This window comes from Schistocerca americana, chromosome 8 (genome assembly GCF_021461395.2).
Source record: "Schistocerca americana isolate TAMUIC-IGC-003095 chromosome 8, iqSchAmer2.1, whole genome shotgun sequence".
Classification (NCBI taxonomy): Eukaryota; Metazoa; Arthropoda; class Insecta; order Orthoptera; family Acrididae; genus Schistocerca; species Schistocerca americana.
In genome coordinates, this window is record NC_060126.1 from 320,006,501 (window position 1) to 320,029,224 (window position 22,724).

Here is a 22,724-nt window from a genome sequence, read left to right on the forward strand (position 1 = left end):
CTTTACAACTGTATTTGGGTCGAGGGTGAGTTTCTGTCGCAATGGCAGGAAAGTATTGTTATCCCCATTTTGAAACCTGGCAAGAACCCTTTGGAGGTGGACAGCTATCGTCCCATTAGCCTCACCAACATTCTTTGCAAGTTGCTTGAACGGATGGTGAGCTGGCGCTTGAATTGGATGCTGGAGTCTCGGAGCCTTCTGGCTCCGTCTCAGGGTGGGTTCTGTAAAGGCCGCTCCGCCGCCGACAATCTGGTGAGCCTGGAGTCGGCCATCCGTACTGCCTTTGCCTGCTGTCAGCACCTGGTCGCTGTTTTTTTCGACATGCGGAAGGCGTACGATACGACATGGCGTCATCACATCCTTTCTACGCTTCATGGATGGGGTCCACGCGGTCCACTGACGATTTTCTTCCAAAATTTTCTGTTACATCAAACCTTCTGTGTACAAGTCGGAGCTTCACATAGCTCCTCCCGAGTTCAGGAGGACGGGGTGCCACAGGGATCTGTTTTAAGTGTCTGCCTGTTTTTAATAGCAATTAACGGGCTTTCTGCGGCGGTGGGAACGTCTGTCTCAGCGTCCTTGTATGCTGATGGCTTCTGCCTTTACTATAGCTCTATTGGCACTGCAGCCGCTGAACGTCAGCTTCAGGGCACTATCCGCTAGGCGCAGTCTTGGGCTGTAGCGCATGGCTTTCAGTTTTCGGCTGCCAAGACCTGCGTTATGCATTTCTTCCGGCAACGCGCTGTTCACCCGGAGCCGCGGCTTTATCTTGATGGTGAACTTCTTGCTGTGGTGGAGACATTTAGGTTTTTGGGTGTAGTTTTTGATGCCCGGTTGACTTGGATGCCTCATATTCGGCAGCTTAAACAGATGTGTTGGCGGGATCTAAATGCTCTGTGATGCCTGAGCCACACCAGCTGGGGCGCCAACCGATCTACCCTCTTACGGCTCTACCAGGTGTTAATCCATTCCCGTCTGGATTATGGGAGCCTGGCTTATGGTTCGGCATCCCCTTCTGCGTTGCGGGTGCTGGACCCACTCCTACACAGCGGGATACGACTTGCCACTGGTGGCTTCCGGACCAGTCCTGTGGACAGCATACTCGTGGAGGCGGGTGTCCCTCCACTGCGGTTACGTCGCCAATGTTTGGTAGCCAATTATGCTGCCCATGTTTTTAGCTTGCCCGGGGATCCAAATTATCGTCTTCTGTTCCCGCAATCGGTCATCCATCTTCCAGAACGTCGGCCCCGGTCAGATTGTACTATCGTGGTCCGCGTCAAAGAGCTTCTCTCCGGGCTTGGGGTTTTCCCTGTTCCACCTCCTTTCCGGGCCCCTTTGCATACACCCCCATGGTGTGTTCCTTGCTCTTGCCTTCGACTCGACTTGGCACAGGGCCCGAAGGACTCAGTCCCTCCGGAGGCCTTCCGCTGCCACTTTTATTCCATCCTGGCCACGTATCAGGGCTCTGGCGTTGTTTACACTGACGGCTCGATGGTTGCTGGTCGTGTCGGTTATGCTCTGGCTCTAGGGGACCACTATGAGCAACATTCATTGCCAGCTGACTGCAGCATTTTTACTGCTGAGCTGGTCGCCCTAGAGTATATCTGCTCCTGCTCAGGTGAGCCCTTCGTTATCTGTAGCGACTCCCTGAGCAGTTTACGAGCTATCGACCAGTGTTTCCCTCGTTCTCGTCTGGTGATGCCCGTTGAGGTCGTCCTGTGGTCTTTGTGTGGACCCCAGGCCATGTTGGGATACCCGGCAATGAATATGTAGACCGCCTGGCGAAAGAGGCCACCAGTAAACCATATCTGGACATTGGCCCCCCGGAGACTGATTTGCGAGGGATCGTACGCCGCAAAATTTTCGAACTTTGGGACACTGAATGATGCGCCCTGCCTTCACGAAACAAATTTCGGGCAATCAAGGAGGATACCGGTGTGTGGTGCTCCTCCTTGTGGGTCTCTCGCAAGGAGTCTGTTGTCCTCTGCCGGCTGCGCATTGGGCACACATGGATGACGCACGCCCACCTATTGCAACATGAGGACCCACCTTTATGTCGCTGCTTCTCAGTTTTCATGGTGGTCCACATTTTATTGGAGTGTCCACTTTTAGGTGTGCTCAGGCAGACGTTCGCACTGCCTGACACGCTCCCTGCCCTTTTAACAGATGACTGTGCCATGGTGTACTTAGTTTTGTGTTTTATTCGGGCAGCGGGTTTTTATCATTTAATCTGAGTGTTTTTTATGCCCTGTTTGTTTTGATTCTGGTCTTTGGCCTACGATTTTAGACTGAGTTTTTAATGTGTTCTCGGTGGTTGCCTTTTCCTTTTTTATCTCTATGGTCGGCCAACCACCGTCACATTCTGTGTGATTTTAATTTGTTTTGTCTGATCTCTGTCTGAGTCTTTCTTGTCCTGAGTCGTCTGCCGTCTTTTCTGTTGTTCGTTTTTTATTCTCTGTGGGTGATTTTAGTTTTTTTTGGAAAAAGGGACCGATGACTGTAGCAGTCTGGTCCCTTTAACCCCCACAAACCAACCAACCAACCTGTAGTTGCCAGCAGTGGGAGTTTTGGGGAAACTTGAGGTGTTAACCAAAAGATAGGGAAGTGGGAAATAGAGGTGTTGTATTTGTCACAGTAGACAAGAAGCTTGAATTCACCGAGAGAGAAACTGAAGATGCATGCGAGATTGTTGGACAGGACTCAGTATCAGGGGTAGTCATAAAATGGTAATTGAGTCTTTGGCCATAGGTTTAGATTAGAATAAGTAATGTAAGTTGCTGTTGGTTACAGAGATTGAAAGGAACTTTATTCTCCCAGTCATCAAGCTACTACAGTACATTGTTAAACGAAGTGAGTATAGAAAGCGGGAGGAAGAGAGAGAAAGAGCGTGACTGTTTATCTGTAACTAAGCTATACAGGGTGATTCAAAAAGAATACCACAACTTTAGGAATTTAAAACTCTGCAACGACAAAAGGCAGAGCTAAGCACTATCTGTCGGCGAATTAAGGAAGCTATAAAGTTTCATTTAGTTGTACATTTGTTCGCTTGAGGCGCTGTTGACTAGGCGTCAGCGTCAGTTGATGCTAAGATGGCGACCGCTCAACAGAAAGCTTTTTGTGTTATTGAGTACGGCAGAAGTGAATCGACGACAGTTGTTCAGCATGCATTTCGAACGAAGTATGGTGTTAAACCTCCTGATAGGTGGTGTATTAAACGTTGGTATAAACAGTTTACAGAGAATGGGTGTTTGTGCAAAGGGAAAAGTTCTGGACGGCCGAGAATGAGTGATGAAAATGTAGCACGCATCCAGCAAGCATTTGTTCGCAGCCCAGGAAAATCGACTCGCAGAGCTAGCAGAGAGCTGCAAATTCCACAATCAACTGTATGGAGAGTCCTACGAAAAAGGTTAGTTATGAAACCTTATCGTCTGAAATTGGTTCAAGCACTGTCTGCAGCCCGTGACAGAGCACTTCATGACTGGCCTCCAAGAAGCCCTCATCTTACCCCCTGCGATTTTTTCTTATGGGGGTATGTTAAGGATATGGTGTTTCGGCCACCTCTCCCAGCCACCATTGATGATTTGAAACGAGAAATAACAGCAGCTATCCCAACTGTTACGCCTGATATGCTACAGAGAGTGTGGAACGAGTTGGAGTATCGGGTTGATATTGCTCGTGTGTCTGGAGGGGGCCATATTGAACATCTCTGAACTTGTTTTTGAGTGAAAAAAAACCTTTTTAAATACTCTTTGTAATGATGTATAACAGAAGGTTATATTATGTTTCTTTCATTAAATACACATTTTTAAAGTTGTGGTATTCTTTTTGAATCACCCTGTATAATGAGAAAATGTGAATGACTGTTCTCTAACGGTAAAGATACAGAAAACAAAAAAGGTTCACATAACAAATACATTGCAAAACACAAAGAATAAACAATTGCAGCAGTGATGGTATAACCCAGTGCTGCATGTCGCTAGCACAGGAGCTGAATTAACAGCCTAGAATCAGACACTTTTGGCACAACGCAGATCTCAAACACTTGCGCACAGCACTGCACTGCACTGCACGGAATCGAACTGGTAGTGGCTGTGGTCGCTACAATGCCCCCTTGGAGTGCCGCCCAGGTAATGTCCCGGAAAATGGGTACATTGACCAAATCTCATAGTCTATTGTGCCCCTGTTCGAAGCAGACAAGGAATTTGCGTGAGCAGCGGAGGGGCGATTCAGCATTGTCATAATCAGTACTACGCACAATGGAACTAATGACAAGAAGTGTGTAACTTTAAATAATGAATATTGATCTTAATTGTATTGACATTGAAGTTCTGTTGGTATTAGTGCCAGTTGAAATATGCTCACTATTTTTATATACTTGAATTTAGCATATTTCGTGACAGTACTCACTTTTCTGTGAAATGTTTACAAGATGATATTTGTCTTTTTGTGTTGGCTTCAGTCGTCTAGTGAAAGTAAAATTCCACAATGCTGTTTTGTCGGCTGCAGTAATGACCTGGTTCAATGCGTTTGCCTCATTTTTGGTGCTTCAAATACCATTTCTTCGAATGTGTTTCCTTCTTGATGTTTATATAAAAAAGGTAGTAACATAATTCATTTTTCCTGTTCGCTAGAAAATTATTATAACGGCGACCTGCACAATGTTCCACTGTCACACACACACGCACACACACACACACACACACACACACACACACACACACACACACACACACACACCGAGAGTTCACTGCCGACTGACTACGGTCAAAGACGACTCCAGCGTCAAAGACATTTTACACAACACACAACCTTCCACTTGTAACCAGTCTCTTTGATATTTTTCGTCACATCTACTAATATTAATCAATATGCTGTCACTCTCAAACATATAAGCAAATTAGCATAAAATAAGGCAAATTACAATTCACAAAAAAATATTCTGACAAAAATATAAGAAAACATTTACAACTTCCCTCATTAGATTTGGTATCGACAAATCCGGTAGAAAATAACACACTCCCAGATCCACTACACAGTTAAAGTTCACCCAGGATATCTGTACCTTCCAATTTCTTTCAATTATTCTTTCCAATTAACTTTTTTTAATTATTCAATCAAAAATTATTAATCAGTAATCCATTACATTATTGTACGTGCCCCCCTATGTGACACTATTCAAGCTTTTGGTATTCAGTGCCAACACACTGTCATTCCATTGCTGACAGGGTGGTAGCTGGTTCTTTTGTGATGATTCATGCTACAGAAGGCTTCCAACTTAGCGAACAGTCTCAGTTTGAACTGCGTGCCACGATCCATTGTAATGTGCAGAGGACTGCCGAAACCTGCTACCCAGTTTAGCATGAAGGCATCTGCCAAAGTTTCCTTGGAGATGTTGCCCAGAAGTGCAGCTTCTGGCTGACGGGTGAATCAGTCATTCATTGTCAGCAGGTACCACTGACGATTTGAAGGGGGTAGTGGTCCCACAAAATTTGTGTGCACTTGAATGAAATGTGTGGTAGTGGCAGGGAAGTTGCCAATTGGTGCATGTAGGTGCTGGCTGACCTTGCACTTTATGATTATGTAGAAACAAAATCATATCCACAGCAGTCTTTCTTCATTCCTGGGCACATGAAGTGATCCTGTGATGAGATGTATCGTAGAGAAAAGCTGGCTTGACACTAACAGTGAAAAAAATTCAAAGGCATTTGTCTGAAATCTTGCCAGTAATATTGGCCATGGTTTTGCTGTTGATACATTGAAGAGTATAACTGGATGCCGGTGCCGGGAATGTTGACTGATTGCAACTGTTCTAATGTTTCTCAAACGACAAGAGACAGTGTGGTATTGGGTTGCAAGGCACACATGTCTCTCAATTCAGTTAACTTGCATGTTGTATGTATCTGATCCTCTTCTCTGGGTAATCAGGTACGTTGATCTCCCAAAAGCTTGTTCTCCGAATACTATAGCTCATTAAAGGAATGTATTAAAATACTTCTTTATCCTTGAAATAATTTTGGTACTCGTAAAATACTTTTCAGTTCAATCACTATATATTTTCAACTTTCGCAGACAATAACTTCTGCAAGCTAACTTATTCCTTAAACATTAGACTCATTTACACATATTCAAATAGCATAATGTGTCTTGCTTTGTTCATAGCCAAGACTTGAAGTAATTCAAAAGTCTCTAGTCTCAGATGAGTCCAATACATGAATGAACATAGAAATCTATATTCAGTTGTTCATTAGTCTTTTTACAATCAACACAGACACTAAAGAGCACAGAATACTACATAAAGTTTCCTTGTTCTTCTCGACCTGTACATGGAGACTCTGTGGGCCGTACAGCAGGTACTTGTCTGCCGCTGTTCAGCCACTGGGTCCATCATTTCCTTTATTTTGACATCAACTCTGAATATTCCACTGTGATCTGGTAAGTTTTTCTAATATTTAGAATTCGTTAGGACTCTGTCCCAATTTCTAATCGCAAACTCCAGGTGTTCCCGACACTTGAGTGCTTTATTCTTTATTCTAATTCTTTGCTCTGTTTCTTTAGCACACAATGGTCTTATTATTTATAAACTTTTTGTAGTCTGGAGGAAATCTGGGCTAAATAAAAGTGTTGCTATTGACACTCATAAAACAAAGTAATTCTAGTGAAGTATAGAATTCAAACTCACCCAAATAATTTGTACAACATTTTGTGACTTTTGTCACGGTACTGTCCTTTCCCCTCTAGAAACAGTACCTATACCTCACATATGGTTTGATCCTATGAGTACCCTTTCTCCTTCTTTTTAATTCCTATTTGCCTACGGTACAGTTCAATCCCCTTCTTGATGCCCCTGTCTGCACAGTATAGGTCAGCCTTTGTTAGGTCTGCCTATCTGCCCTTTTCATCCAATACAAGCTGGGTGTGCCCCCCTTATCCTTTATGAGTAAGCCTCATGGTTCATTTCCCTAGTATACATCTCTATGAACACTATAATTAAATGTTTTCTGATAAAGTTACAAATCTATTTTACACCTCAACTCCACTTCTTGATACTTCATTTAGTCCCCAGAGTCCTCCCCTACTTTTCAACTTATACATACATGGTATATACTATGTCTCTATACACCATTCAGTATATAATATGTTTACTTAGGTTATTAGAGTCCCACTATCCTACAAATTTTCACAATGCTTGTTAGACTTACATTCTGTAATATTTATCACAATTAGTTCCTCCCTGACTTATGCTCATTAGTTATGCTCCTTATCAACATGATAGTTTTTTTTCAAGTGCCTAGACGATTTAGAACCATCACAATGAACAACCATAAGTACATATTTCTCTATGTGCACATTCTTTCCCCCTACAACACTTGACGGTTCTCAAATCCTTTTAATCTGTATTTTCATTGTTTGCATCTTCGTGTTATGGTGTGTGTATGCGGAAGTTTGTTTGTGTAGCTTGATTCTTCAGCCTACTTGTATGAAATAAGTTGAAGGTTATTTGAAACCATGGAAAATAAGGAGGACTGTAGTGACAGGAGTATATACATGTAGAAAGAGGAACAGATAGACCGGAGGAAGTATGATGTTAAACATCTCTTACAGAACGGACATTCTCACCTTCACCTTTGAAGTCCCTGAAGAAAAATCTTAGCAACCCCTATGAAATGGCAAACGGTGAAGAATCAGTCACACTTGTCTGCGAGGGTTGTCTGAAAGGTGTGGTGTGTGTTTAGTGTTAGTCGTGCTTGTACTTACACCACCCACCCCTTCCAAAACTAATACAAACCCTCACCTTTACGTCATATTTCATAAAAGGTATAAAGTATTCTATACTAAGTATAAAATTCTGATATATTATAGCATAATAGCTGTTTAGTTAACCACATCACTATGTTTTGCACACATACAATAATCTGTTCAGTTTATGTCACCTTGACATCACTCAGTTTAAATAGTACCATCATATTATACTTTCCACTAATATAACACTCTATTCATTTCACTTCATGTCTATAGATCACTGTTCATCCATGATTCTCTTAAATTGGTCTCAGTCTTGTAGTCATATCCAGTTTCCTACGTACTAAAATTATAGTATAGTTAAGAATTCAAGACTAGATTACAGGGTAGTTTAAGATTTGAAGGGAATTCAGTGCAGGAATAATAGTACAGAAGAAACACCGAAAACAACTCTGGATCTGACAGTCTTCACTCTGCCCATTAACACAGAACGTTAACGTCCCTGGGAGACAAATGTGACTCTGCCCGGATCCCATGGATCTGACATTACTCTCACTCAATTACTTACGGACCAACATTTCTCGTTAAATTTTGTGTGATAGCCTCCCAACAACAAAACAGTTACCACTTTACTAGGAAACACAACAGGAAGTAAAGTTATTCTATTTTCTACTTTATCGTGGACAAGTTTGAATTCTTCACACAAGTCATCCATAACCTTGCTAGCATCATTAATTTCGGAACAAGCAACAGTCAAAATGTTTCCGGAGATCATACTCTCGGTAACTTCTCGATCTTTAATTAGTTCAGATGGTTCCACCAAACTACTTACATTTACAATGTCAAAGTTGGCTATTTTTCCTTTAACATTTTGTTCCACATCGTCTACTACTCGAATGCTCATGCCTGCCATTTATGATTGAATAATAGGTATTAATTTATCCTGTTTTTCCAAACTCTCCTTTAAGATGTGCAACCTCTGCTTCACAGCATCAAATGTAACATTGCATACGCTTTGAAATCATCCTAACTTTTCGCCAAGTTCAGCCTCTACATTATTACATTTATCTTCAATATCAAATTCTAATTTTTAGTTAAGTCCTGAAATTTGTTATCCTGCCTTAGACTAAAGTCAGTGAATAGTTGGTTTACATGAGTATTTAAAGAACTAGTTAGTTCACTCTTTAAATCTAGCCTCGGGTTCTCGACCTTATTATTAAAAGTATTAAATTCAGTCCTTAATAAAACTATATTTGCTGGTTGACTGTTCAAGGTTTCACTCTGAGCATTTAAACTAGAACATACTAAACCTATTTCTCTCCTTAGAGCTTCATTCTGAGCATTTGAATCTGCTCTTTGATTATCTAACTTAGCATTTAGTTCTTGTCTCTGTGCATCTAATTTTTCACTCAAAGGTCGCAATTTGTGCATTTGCAGCTGCACTTTGTGCTTCTAGTTTTTCACTTAAAGTGGCACTTGTTAACTTTACTAACTCCATCCAGTCTGGCACTCCCCTCTCGACTTCCCCAGCCATGACCGGCTCTGAAGTTGTTCCACGTTGATGTTCCTGACCTAGTGTTCATTAAAAAAAATTCCCTTCTGAGTATAATAACTATACAGCCAGTTTATCATTCAACAGTTCCTTCAACTTTACCAAACAATTATTGATTTTTGCTCACCTGGCATAGATTTCTTGCTGTGTTGGTGAGTAAATGTGTAATCAGCACTGGTGCACAGCACTGGTGCCGACAGCGTCGAATGTTGGTTTCAGCATCGTTGCTGGCGAGCGGACGTGGAGTCAGCACCAGTGAGCAGCAGCTGGTGCATTCGGCATCAGTGGCTGGTTACTGTGTTGGTGTCGGTGCGATGTATGTGTGTAAAAACTGCTTACTCTCCACATCCAATCTTCTTAGTCGAAAAGGTTGAGTTTCTTTTTCGTTATTACTTTCTCACGTCTTTTATTATGTTGCACTTGCCTCTTTCTTCCATTGGTTTATTGGACTGAGTACAATTACTGGAAACAGTTATCACTTCTTGTTAGGCCTGGTTGCTATGGGAACTCATAATATCTTCTTCTTGTTTCTGCCTTAAAATTCTTGTTTTCTTTGGGTCCTGTCACTTGGGTTGCCGCGTTCTAACGTTTTCCATATGACAGAAAATATCATCATCTTATTTCTGTAATCTGTTGATCACATATATGAACTTAAGTGTCCATGTACTCGTTGATTAACGGTGTACTAGAACTGCTATGCAGAACAAAATTCTCTTCTTAGACATATAAATATCTTCGTCGTCTCACTCGTATCTCGAGCTTCAGAAATAATTAAGTGCATTGAGACATAAGAGTTGGTTTAAAAACCATATGAAAAGATGAACACGCGTCTTGACTTCTCAGAGTCCAAGACATGAATGAACATAGAAATCTATATTCAATCACAATCAACACAGACACTAAAGAGCACAGAATACTACATAAAGTTCCCTTGTTCTTCTCGACACAAACATGGAGACTCTGTGGTCCATACAGCATGTACTTATGTGCTGTGTTCGGCCGCCGGATCCATCTTTTTCTCGTAACTGTTTTTTTTTTACCTGCCCATACAAATAGGCGATGTGCAGTGGGGTGTATTCGTTTCTCCCACTCACCTCTAAAATATCGGTTTTTCGAAATGGTGGAAGGCTGAGTGGAGTGGTTCTAGAAGTTACTCCAAAATTCTTGAAGCACTACACTGTAACAGTGAAGTTATTTTGTGCTACAGCCCTTGTAGTTCCTGGTCAGTACATGTGCTTCTGCAAGCTCTGTGTAATCAGTAGTGGAGATGCTGCTCACTCAGGAGAGTGTGTCTGCTACCATATTCTCAATCCCAGATATGTGTTGGATGTCTGTGCTGAACTGTGCGATAAACCTAGCAGGTTATGCTGCCGCAGTGAAAAGTTGAGATTTTGCTGGTATGTATACGTGAGCGGCTTGTGCTTGGTGAAGATTGTTAACTCAGGGCTTCCAGCTGAAGTCGAAAGTGCTTGACCACCTTGTATATCGCTAACAATTCACAATCATAAGTGCTCCACTTCTGTGCTGATGTTGACAGTTTCCACAAGACAAAGGCTAGAGGCTGCCAGGCATCATTGTTGTGTTGCTGCAGCACAGTGCCCACCACCATCTGGCTCGCATCTACTACAACGCTAATGGTGCACTTGGCTCAGGGTGCGCCAACAGTGCAGTGTCTGCCAGTGCTTGTTTTGCTTGTTGGAATGCAGGAGTCATGCGATCTGTCCAGGGTATTGTGTGTTCCCTGTGAATTTCGGGGATGCATGTTTCTGCTGCTCACAATAAATGGCAACGTAAAAAAATTTAGCATCCCTTGAAATTGTCGCAGATGGAGGGCCGAGGGATCTTTGGAACGGCTTCCATTTTTTTAGGTAGTGGTATGGAGCCTGATGGGATAATGTGATGACCAAGAAAATCAACTTGTGGCTGATTGAATATGCACTTTGCTGTGTTCAGGACTATGTTATTCTCATCCAGCTGCTTGAAAACTTCAGTACGGTGCTGGTGATTTTATTCTGGTGAGGTGGAGAACATCAAAATTTCACCAAGGCAGGTGGACTTTACAATTCGGAGTCAGTTAGTCTCTGCCAAGTCTATGTGGCATTCTTGAGGCCGAACATCATGAAATTGCTCTTGAAGAGGCTGATTGGTGTAATGATGGCTGTCTTTGAGATGTGTTCCATGGCCAGATATCTGTGCGTCTGCCTTGGCACAGTCCAAATGCTGTACTGGTGAGCATGACTCAGTTGCAGAGTAGTGACACTGGATAACAATCTGACACTGTACAGACATTCAGTGCTCTATAGTCAATGCAAGGGCATCATGCACACCATGTATTTGGCACTAGATGCAGTGCTGAAGACAAAGGACTGCTGGACAGTTGCTTGATGCCTTCTTGAATCATGCTGTCGAATTCTGCATTTGCAATTGCTAAGCAATCCAGGGCTAACCGTCGCAGCCTACAAAGTAACAGGGGTCACTTGGTAGTTGTTATAGTGCACAGTGTTACGCTTCACATTTTTAGGCATATCTGGTGGTCTTTTCAGTGCAGGGAAATCTTAAAGCAGGTGGCTAACTCACTGTTGGTGGCTTTGATCAGCTTGGCAGGCTAGATGGTGCCATGGCACCGTAATCCTGTGGCCACGAGTCCACCATTGCGTTCGAACAGGCATGTATTGGTGGTGTCAGGCAATCTATTGTAGTGTGCCAATAAGTCAGCCCTGATTATTGGCTCAGTGACATCCACAATCATGAAATTCCAGAAATCAAATACTCCAGATGTGTCTCAGCAGGCTGTCTGGCACAGTGCCAGCCTCGATCTTGCTTCGCAAGTGCTGTAACTACTGGGGTGGTTTGTGATCTGTGATGTCTTCTTGTGTCAGAACTTGGCAGAGGCATTCTTCTTGCAAAGTAGATGCACAATGAATTAGCTCTGCCTTGAGACAGATGTGTGAGGAACTCTCTGGCAGTGAAATTATGACATTTTGCTCTTCAGCCGCGTACTGATCATCAAGAGGACTCACAGCCAGTGCAAACTTGGTGGCGTCAGTAGTTACTTCTGAATACAAGAAAGTTGCTTCAACCTGAGTGTGCAGGGTTGTGTGGCTAGAAAGTGGTAATCGTACAACAACCCTGGACACAGCAAGGTTGATTCGATGCGTGGTTTTCTGTCATCTCATATTATGCTTAATCAAATCTGTGCGTTACACAGGTGGTAATCACGTCAGGCTCACAACTTTGGCCTGTCCGATCGGTTAGCCTGCATACTTGGATTAGAGAGATGGTTACAACAGATATTAGACCTAGTACAATAGGTATTAGTCTCAGTGGTGCTGAGCAACAGCTGGAATCTTTGGAATTGAATAAAGCCCCAGAGCCCAATTGAATCCCTGCCAGATCCGTTACTGAATTTGTGGCCTATTTAGCCCTTCTTCTAACTACAATCTATAGTAGACCCCTCACACGAAAAACCATGCCCAGTAGTTTGAAAAAAGCACAGATCAGGTGTTTCTACAAGAATGATAACAAACATACTGATGGCCGTGGATCAGGGCAGTCAGGTAGGTGAAGTATTTCTTGATTTCCAAAAAAGAATTTGACTCGGCACCACATCTGTGCTTGTTATGAAAGGTAAGATTGTAAGATGTATCAAATGAAATTTGAGACCAGATTGAGAATTTCTTGGGATGGAGGACACAACATCTTAACGTGGATGGGGAGTCGTCAACAGATGTAGAAGTAACTTGGGGAGTGCTGCTGGGAAGTGTGTGGGGACTTCTAATGTTCATGTTGTGTATTAATGACCTTGAGGACAATATTCATAGTAATCTCAGAGTTTTTGCAGATGATGCAGCCATCTATAATGAAGTACTATGTGAAAGAAGCTGTACAAATATTCAGTCAGAGCTTGATAAGATTTCAAAGTGGCACAAAGAGTTGCTTTAAATGTTCAGAAATGTAATTGTGCACTTCACAAAAAAAAAAAAAAAAAAAAAAAAAAAAAAAAAAAAAAGGAGTATCCTATGACTATAATGTCAGTGAGTCACAGCTGGAATCCGTCGGACCATACAAATTCCTGGTTGTAACACATAGTAGGGACATGAGGTGGAACAATCATACAGGCTCAGTTGCAGGTAAAGCAGGTAGCAAACTTTGTTTTATTGGTAGAATACTAGGGAAATGAAGTGAGTCTACAAATGAGATTGCTTACAAATCATTCATGTTACATATCATAGAATTTTGCTCTAGTGTGTGGAACCCTTACCAAATAGGACTAACAGGGGACTGTGAATGTATACAGAGAAAGGCAGCATGAATGGTCACAGGTTTATTTGACCCATGGGACAGCATCACAGAGCTGCTGAAAGAACTGAACTGGTAGGCTCTTGGAGACAGATGTAAACTGTCCTGAGAAAGCCTAACTACAAAATTTCAAGAACAAGCTTTAAATGATGAGACTAGGAATATACTACAGCCCCCTACTTATCGCTCTCGTAAGGATCACGAGGACAAGATGAGATCAGTTACAACGAGCACAGTGGTATTCAGTCAGTCATTTTTCTCATGCTCCATATGTGAATGGAACATGGAAAAGTCCTAATAATTGGTACAATGGGATGTACACTCTGCCATCCACTTCACAGTGGTTTACAGAGTATAGTTGTAGACGTGAAATTTTGGGTCAACCAAAACACACGGTTTTTAGCCTTGACTTGTAATGTAACTGTGTTGTTTTATGTGGCACTGCAATCTATTTTAAATGGTTTGTGTTTGGAGAAGACATTATTTGTTGTACGTGGTGGAGCTCTCTAGCGTTGAAACCGAGGGAGGTGATGCAGTGATTAACACACTGGACTTGCTTTCAGGAGGTTGATGGTTCAAATCCACGTCCAGCCATCCAGATTTAGGTCTTCCATTATTTCCCTAAAATCACTTCAGGCAAATGCTGGGAGCTTGTGCTCCAACTCTAATGTCCTCGGTGTTGATAGGATGTTAAACCCAACCTTCCTTCCTTCCTCCCTCCTATTCTTGAATGTCAATGATTTGAAGTATCTTTTGTGTGGAGTTAGTAATTAAGTGGACTCATTTAGTGATGTTTATCAGGCATTGTACATTACTTGTCTGCTTTAGATTGGAATTACGCTTTTGGAACTTTGTTAGTGATTTATTGTAGTGTCAGTAATTATTGTGTATGGATTTCTTATGATCTCTGGAATTGTTAGTTTAGTGTGTTGGTAATGCATGGAAATTTAATTTTTGCTTTGCATATCTGATGGATATGGAGAGAAAATTGACTAATAGGTTGTTGCATGCCCAGAGGGTGATCACAACAATAAGTTCCTTCAGTGTTTTTGTGTTTCTTTTATTGTAAGAAGTATGGTATGTGTGTTTAATTTATGTGCATGATTGATTGCATTTTAATTGTGTACTGAAATTGGTATTAAATTATTTTTTTTTTCATGAATTTGTGGGTTGTTTTATTAGTTGGAGTTAATAATGATTCAATTAAGATTGGTGGATCATGGTGTTTGTTCTGTCTATTTTGGCCAGGTTAAGTTTTCGATAATAGTTACATTAGTGAGGTTTGGTTTCATAGAATTTGTTCTGGCTGGTTTGCTTAAGTGAGATCTTCGATAATACTGCAATGAGTTGTGGCTTTATCATATTGTGGTGTTTGTTCTAGTTAAGTGATGATGTCAGTTCAAGTTCTTGGATGAGTTGTGGTTTTGTGGACTTCGTATGCACTATGTAGGTCAACCAAAGTTTTCAATAACAGCATTTGGAGTGAGTTGAGGTTTTGTGGTATCATGGACTTCATTTTAGCTATATAGGTCAAGTGAAGTTTCTGGATCAATCTGTGTGTACAACACCACTAGTCAACTTAGACTGATGACGTTGTCTGCACCACAAGACACAATGCACACTTTTTTTAAAATGATGAGCAATACTTGTAAACATTTCCATGCTGCACAAATATAATCATAAAGTATGCAAATTGTTAATAATAAATAATGAAAGTAATGGAACAACCACAGGAAAGTTGGGGTTTGGGCAGGAGGAAGCTGCCATCTAATATAACAACTGCAGAATCATTTTACTACCAAAATAACCAAATGCAACAACAGAAACATGATAAACCAATAATTAAATAGAAAAACACTATAAGAGGAAAAACCAATAAATCATATAGAAAACATCAGTTCAACTATATAGCTGATGTTCAAAGACCAATACTAATAAAGAAATTCTAAAAGAAATCACACTACACACACAGTGCAAAACCACAAAAATAACAAAACATGATATCGAGAAAATGAGTTGAGCTATATAGTTAAATTTGAAACCCCGATACCAATAAACGAAACCTAGAAGAAATTTCACAAAACAAATATCGATAACAATGAAAATTAACAGGGTGTGGAATCAGCAACATGAGTTGAACTATGAGGTATAACTTAAAACAGGAATCCCTGTGAATAGAATGCCTTATTGTCCCACTGACAGTGTCACATATACTGGTCGCTGGTCCAAGGTACAGCAACTCTAGTCGATCTCATATCTTCTTTACAGTGCCTGGCAGTTAAACCAAAGAACTAGAGGAATGTAATCGTACTCTAGATTTCACCCCCATCGTAACATGAAGGGACTTACTTGTGCAATTTTTTGTCACTCACAGAAGTAACAAAAAATAAATCTCTACCAATAAACAAAACACCACACTAATCATTCCAGTCCTGAAATATTTCCCATAAGTGTCAGCATCAAATTAACTCACTAACAAGCTGTCACAAACTCTTCCAGTGTTATCACAAACAGCCCTCAAGGAGTCTAATATTACTAAAAACACTCACAAATAATTTACAGGCATAAACATCCCACTCTAAAGTGAACCTCTGCATACTCCAACATGCTCTCTGCAAACACAATACATTTCAAATATGTTGTCCACCATTACGTCACTCAACGCAGTACAGTTATGGCACAGGTCAGAGAAGATGAGCAATATTGAGCACTTAAGTTGACCCAAATTTCTGGCATCACTTTCTTGTAGATTTATTTACATGTTGGTTTAGTAGAGTTTTGTTTATGTATTTAGATTGTTTGATTTAGTGACACAAATTTTGTGGATTTTGTTAATGTTGGCATACTGGAATTTTGCAAAACTTTTAGTGTGGATATACATTTTGTATTAGGAATGGTAGTGTGGCTTCAGCTGCCAGAGACTGTGGTCATGTGTGTGAAAGTTGCGACTTTTTTTTTTTTTTTTTACAAAGGCCTTGTTGGCCAAAAGCTCATTTTGTGAAAGTCTTTTTGTTGTGCCTATCTGCGACCCAGCATCTCTGCTGTATGGTGACTAGCAACTATCATTTTCATAATATTGTTATATTAGGAATATTGTTTATTTTATATGTCCCCTTCCCAAAAGTACCTAATTTCCATGGCTGTCCCTTTAGTGTCATGTTGTTATTCGAATTAATTTGAGTATGTTTTGTATAATGGGATTATTTTTGTTTGTTCTCATCTGGAATGTTTGTCTTCATGGCTGCCATATTGCCTAAGGGTGAAATGATGTTATGGATCAGAGCTGACAGCCATATCTGCATGTTATTTCCAAAAATCTCTCTTTTTCTACTTTGGTATGATAGTTTCAAGTTTTTAATATGTTTCAAATTGTTAAAAACAAAACAGCCCTGTTACCTTTTGTTTTTTGCTTTGCTAAAGTTTTCAAGTAGTTATTGATGTCATCTATTTATCATTTCTTGAGATTCATATCTCTGCCATGTTAAGAAGGTCATCTGTCTGTTGCTACAGCGTCATGTTATTTATTAATCCAAGTCAACAAATGTAATACACACTCAAAAAGTAAGAGAGACTTCTCTTTTTTTCCAGGTGAAGAGGAAAATGTCCTTGCATTGGCAAGCAGAATTTTTGTGGGAGGTCATCGAGTGAGCTCCAAGCAAAGCCTGCAGTCTGTTCTGCATGTGGATGATGCAGTCACATTTGATGCAACTCCCTGTGAGCCAGAAGAAATTCCAAGCAATTGCAAGTGGTTTGCAACAGTGATGTGGCGTGGGCGTAGGCCTTTGCAGGACTATGACAGTGCTTTGGAAATACCTCAGCACTTGAATCTAAGTAATCTACTTGGCTTTATAAAGCAGGTACCAGTATATCTATTGTGATGGTAATGTAGCTGGAAATCTCTCTTTTTTTTTCCTCAACCCCCGTTGCAGGCTTCCTCCTCTCCTACTCTGTTTTTCTCCTCTTTATGATCTCCATCCCTCCCTTCCCTCACCTACCCACTCCTGTCCATATTTGTCAAATGAATGATGTTCCTGACAAGCCAAGACACTAAAAACGTTCTCCTCGCAGTTAATAGTCTGTGTTTGTGGTCCCCACATTCAGCTCTTTGCTTTAAGAATATCTTAGGCTTCATTGCTGTAATTGAAAGCACTAATTATGATGAGGGGCCCTGTTCTTCAGCTTAAATCAGCCAAGCTAATATACGAGGGTAAGTCCATTATTATCCACAAAGTAGTTATAAAATTTTATCCTAACAAAATAGGAAACTTACAAGAACATCATTTTTTGACATAGTCTCTTTGCGTTTCAATGCACTTGGTCCATTGTTGTGCAAGCTTCCTGATGCCCTCATAAAAGAAGGTTCTCTGTTGAGCTGCAAGCCAGGAATGCACTGCTTCTTTCACTGCTTCATCCGAGGCCCCCTAAATGCCTGTTTGAGTGGACCAAACAAGTGATAGGCAGAAGGGGGCAAGATTGGCACTATATGGAGGATGATCCAGTACTTCAAATTTGAGTTTCTGAAGCATTTCAGCAGTGTGGGCAGCAGTATGCGGACGGGCATTGTCGTGCAACAATACAACACCTTTTGACAGCAATCCTCGGTGTTTGCTTCGAATTGAAGACTTTAGCCTGGCAGTAAGCATCTCACTGTAACATACACTGTTTATTGTTGTGCCCCTTTCCCCATAATGTTCCAGCACTGGACCTTGAGCATCACAAAAAACTGAAAGCCTCAGTTTTCCTGCGGACAGTTGGGTTTTGAACTTTTTCTTGCATGGCGAATTTGGGTGTTTCCATTCCATACTTTGCCATTTGCTCTCTGGCTCGTAATGATGGATCCATGTTTCATCACCGGTAATGATTATGTCTAAGAAGTTGTCCCCTTTGTTACCATAGTGATCCAAAATTTTTTTGCATATGTCCAAGTGCATTTGTTTATGCAACTGTGTGAGTTGTTTTGGGACCCATCTTGCACAAACTGTATGGAACCCAAGTCTGTTGTGGATGATTTCGTAGGCAGAACCGTGAATAATTTTCAAACGATGTGCCACTTCATCAATAATTAATCGTCTGTCTAAGAGAATTATTTCATGTCAACACTCAATGGTTTCTTCATTTGTCGCAGTAAGCAGTCATCTGGCTCCTTCATCGTGCGTAACACTTGTGTGACCATTCCAGAATTTTTCGATCCATTCGTAGACACTCCATTGTGGCAAAACACTGTTCCCATACTGTACTGAAAGTCTGTGATGAATTTCGGCCTGTGATGCGCTTTCCAACCACAAAAAACGGATCACTGAACGATGGTCTCCTTTGGTTCAAATAGACAGCGGAGCAGCCATGATTAACAGCATGGCAGTGATAACGAAACTAACCTAACAGCTTGAAAATTGCAAAGATATAACAATAAATAAATAAAGCATGTGTCATCAATGAAAAACAACAGTACTACCAAAATAAACAAAAATGTAACTAAATTGCGAATAATAATTGACTTACCCTCATATTTATTTGTAGTGTAACAACACAGGCCTTTCTCTGGAAAAACACACACACAAAAGGATTCTTACGTTCCATCATTCCCATATATATTGTGTTGTTGGCTTTATTGATTGTGATAATGTCGTGTCATTGTTGATGTGTTATGGCTTATGTGATGAATCAATGTCATTTGGTGTTTACTAATTAAAAGGTGGGTCATTCCTTGTTAATAACACCAATTTGAGAAAATGTTCCAGCTGATACTCTCAGATTTTAGCACACCAATGCTACCAAGTGTGGAACACTGATTTACAAAATTTTAAGTTCCCCTGCCAATTATTTCCAGAATTATGGCTTGTGAAAGAAGGTGGCGTGACCCGGAAATGGCAACCCGCATCTGGTAATCTATCTTCAGACCCACCTTCAGTTCTTAATAACTTTGGAACTATTCTGCACAGTCCAGTGACATTTTTACAACCCAGTAACATCCATTTAGAGAACACACTCTATGAATCAAAATGCCAACAACATATTTCTAAGGGAAAATAAAAAATTCCAAAATATGATTTGAAAATTGTAATATGTTAAAAGGTACATATTGTAGGTTCCGTCTATGCTAAATATAATTCACTCAAAAAGGGTATAAATCTTTTTGGTGGTAAGCTTAATGTGGCCTAAACACACACAGAACTCATCTTGCCCATATCAGTCACAAAAACTGAGTTACATGCACACGAAAATACAAAAATTTGAAAAATTACCTGAAAAACATGGATTTTCTAAGTATGGTAGCACAAAAGAGACAAGTGATACCCAAGCCAAATTTCAAACAGTGCATAAGTAGACCATAATATAATATGTGACAAAATTTCATCTTGTTATTGCAAGGAATTTGTGTACAATAAAGGTTGACAGGGATGTATTTGGTTATGTTTCTTTTAACACGATTTAGCAATTAATAATGATGATGCAGGCAGCTTGTTTTAGATAAAGCTGCAGCTGCAACAGAAAGTTAAACAATGGTAGTTTTCAGGGACAGAGTGAGTCATAATTAGGCAGGAACAACAAAGGAAACAAGCAACAATTACAGGTTACACATGTTTTTAAGATTCCAGTTCAGGCTGGTCAGTACTGTTGTGGAAAGTCAGTATGGAGGCAGAAGAGTGTACTAGTGGTGCTTTTGTTCAAACAAGTTGCAGTATTGGTAGAGCACAAGTGTCTGAATGTCATAAAACAACATATGGAACGAAATGTGTCATTCGCTTTGTACTGTATGATCTGGATGAATCGGACCAAGATTTGTTGCTGAGGAGATCCGGGATACACCCTGTGTGCACAAGAAGTACAGTTCCAGGAAACTTTAGTGTTTGTTATCATCATATGAAAGTGTTTCTGCATAAGTATTCTTTCCTACAAAGAAGTTGTTTTGATCCATTTCGGATTCATAAGAAGACAGTGAAGTGTAGACTCTGTGAAATTGAAATAAAATCAGGATTGAAAGTGAATCAGTGCATGGGACTTAACATGAAACCAGGACAAAAGTTATGTTCCAGGTGTGTTACACTGCTGAAAAATGAAGAATATTCTGATAATTTGCATGACAGTGACGAAGAGTATCAGCCACCTACAACCACAGCGGATGAGCAATTAAATACTTCAGTGACTGCTCTTGGTTTGTCTCCCATGAAGACACACAAAGTTGGGAAGAGAGACAGGCCCAGCTATCGTAGAAGAAAACTACAAGAAGCTCAAATGGAATTAAAACACAAAATAGCTGACACACTAATGGTGGAAGAGGAAGAACTATCTGCTCCAAAGTAACAGAAACCATGCCAGAAATGCTCTGATTTGGACAATATTGTGCATGATTTGAAAGAAAAATGTGCCATATCCACACACCAGAAAAAAGTAGCTATTCTTACCCTTGCACCTTCCAGCTGGTCTATTGCCTACACTGCAAAGGAATTCAATGTTTCTACATATATGGTAAAGCAAGCTAGGAAAATAAAAGCAACCCAAGGAGTGCTTCCACAACTTCAGCAGGCTCAGGGTAAGCAATTGAGTTCAGAAATAAAGATGCTAGTGTCGGAGTTTTATGAAAATAATGACTACAGCCGAATAATGGCTGGAAAAAAGACTATGTAACGGTGAAAGTGGGAAATGTGCATGTACAGATGCAAGAAAGACTGTTGCTATGCAACATATCAGAACTATATGTAGAATTCAAGGAAAAGTATCCCAATACCGAAGTAGGTTTATCATCTTTTTTAAATCTTCGGCGAAAATGGGTTGTGCCTGTAAGTGCACGGGGCACACACAATGTTTGTGTATGTGAGACCCATCAAAATACTAAGCTGATGTTTGCTGCTATAAAGGATTCTGGTCTGGATTACAAAGGTGCAATGAAGCTGCTAGTGTGTGATATCAGTTCCTACCAGTGCATGATACACAGGTGTGAAAATTGTCCTGGTCAGGCAAATCTTGCAAAACACATGAATAACAAACTGTATGGTGAACTCCTTATGGATGACGATGATCTTGTTTCTTATAAACAATGGACACACATGGTTCGCACAAGTCTTGAAACAAAGCAAAGTACAGTGGAAGATTTTGTTGAAATGTGTTGTCAAAAAATGGACAAACTGACCACACACAGCTACACAGCAACAGCACAATCGGCTTATCTCCAGTTTTGTGAGGATAATTTGAAACAAGATGAAATTATAGTAATACAAGACTTTTCTGAAAATTATGCATTTATAGTTCAAGATGCTATCCAAGAATATCATTGGGACAACAGTCAAGCAATTCCCCAGCCATTTGCGATTTACTATGGAGGTGAATCACGTGATGTGTCTGTCATGAACCTGTTTGTTTTTAGTGACTGTTTAATTCATGATACCATTGCAGTCCATGCCCACATTCGCACTGTCATGGTATATGTGAAAAACAAGCTGCCGCGCATACATTTTGTGAAGTACTTCAGTGATGGGGTAGCGAGTCAGTACAAAAACTGTAAAAATCTCAAAAATTTATGCATGCATTACCATGATTTTCAGATTCCCTCAGAATGGAATTTTTTCACAGCAAGTCATGGTAAAAATGTATGTGATGGTATTGGTGCTACCATTAAGCTCATGGCATCACAAGCTAGTCTGCAGCACCCTACAGAAGGTCACATTCTAACACCCTGGTACAGAAAAATATCTCTGGCATACAATCATTCTATGTTTTGAAAGATTAGGTGAAATCAGTCGAAAAGTTGCTAAAAAGCAGACTAGAACATGTTAAAACAGTTGCAGGCACAAGAAGCCATCATCACTTCTCTCCAGCAGACTCTGACAATGTGCAGAGGAGCAGATTGTCCAGTTATCACTATAGGTTCATACACAACATGTGTCTTCACAGTGTGTCTGACTCAGGATTCAGAAGCAAAAGCAGCAACTTACAACCAGGTTGCTATGTTATTGCTGTTTATGATGACAAATGGTACTTAGGATGTGTTGCAGAGTGCTGTGAAGCAGAAGGTGATGTATTTGTGAGCTTCATGGCACCAGCAGGACCAGCAAGATCATTTTATTGGCCACGTTTGGCAGACAGGTGTTGGATTCCTTTTGAACACATCTTATGATAGTTCCAGTTCCTACCGCAG

The 22,724-nt window shown here is 40.6% G+C and overlaps 1 protein-coding gene across 1 annotated transcript in view; it reads left to right on the forward strand.

The window, feature by feature from the left end:
- Positions 1–22,724, forward strand: part of LOC124545325 — a 72,628-nt gene that overhangs the window by 21,832 nt on the left and 28,072 nt on the right. Inside the window, exon 2 of the mRNA XM_047124226.1 lies at positions 17,180–17,448. Within this exon, the coding sequence (XP_046980182.1) occupies positions 17,180–17,448 (269 nt within the window). The remainder of the gene's footprint in view (positions 1–17,179; positions 17,449–22,724) is intronic.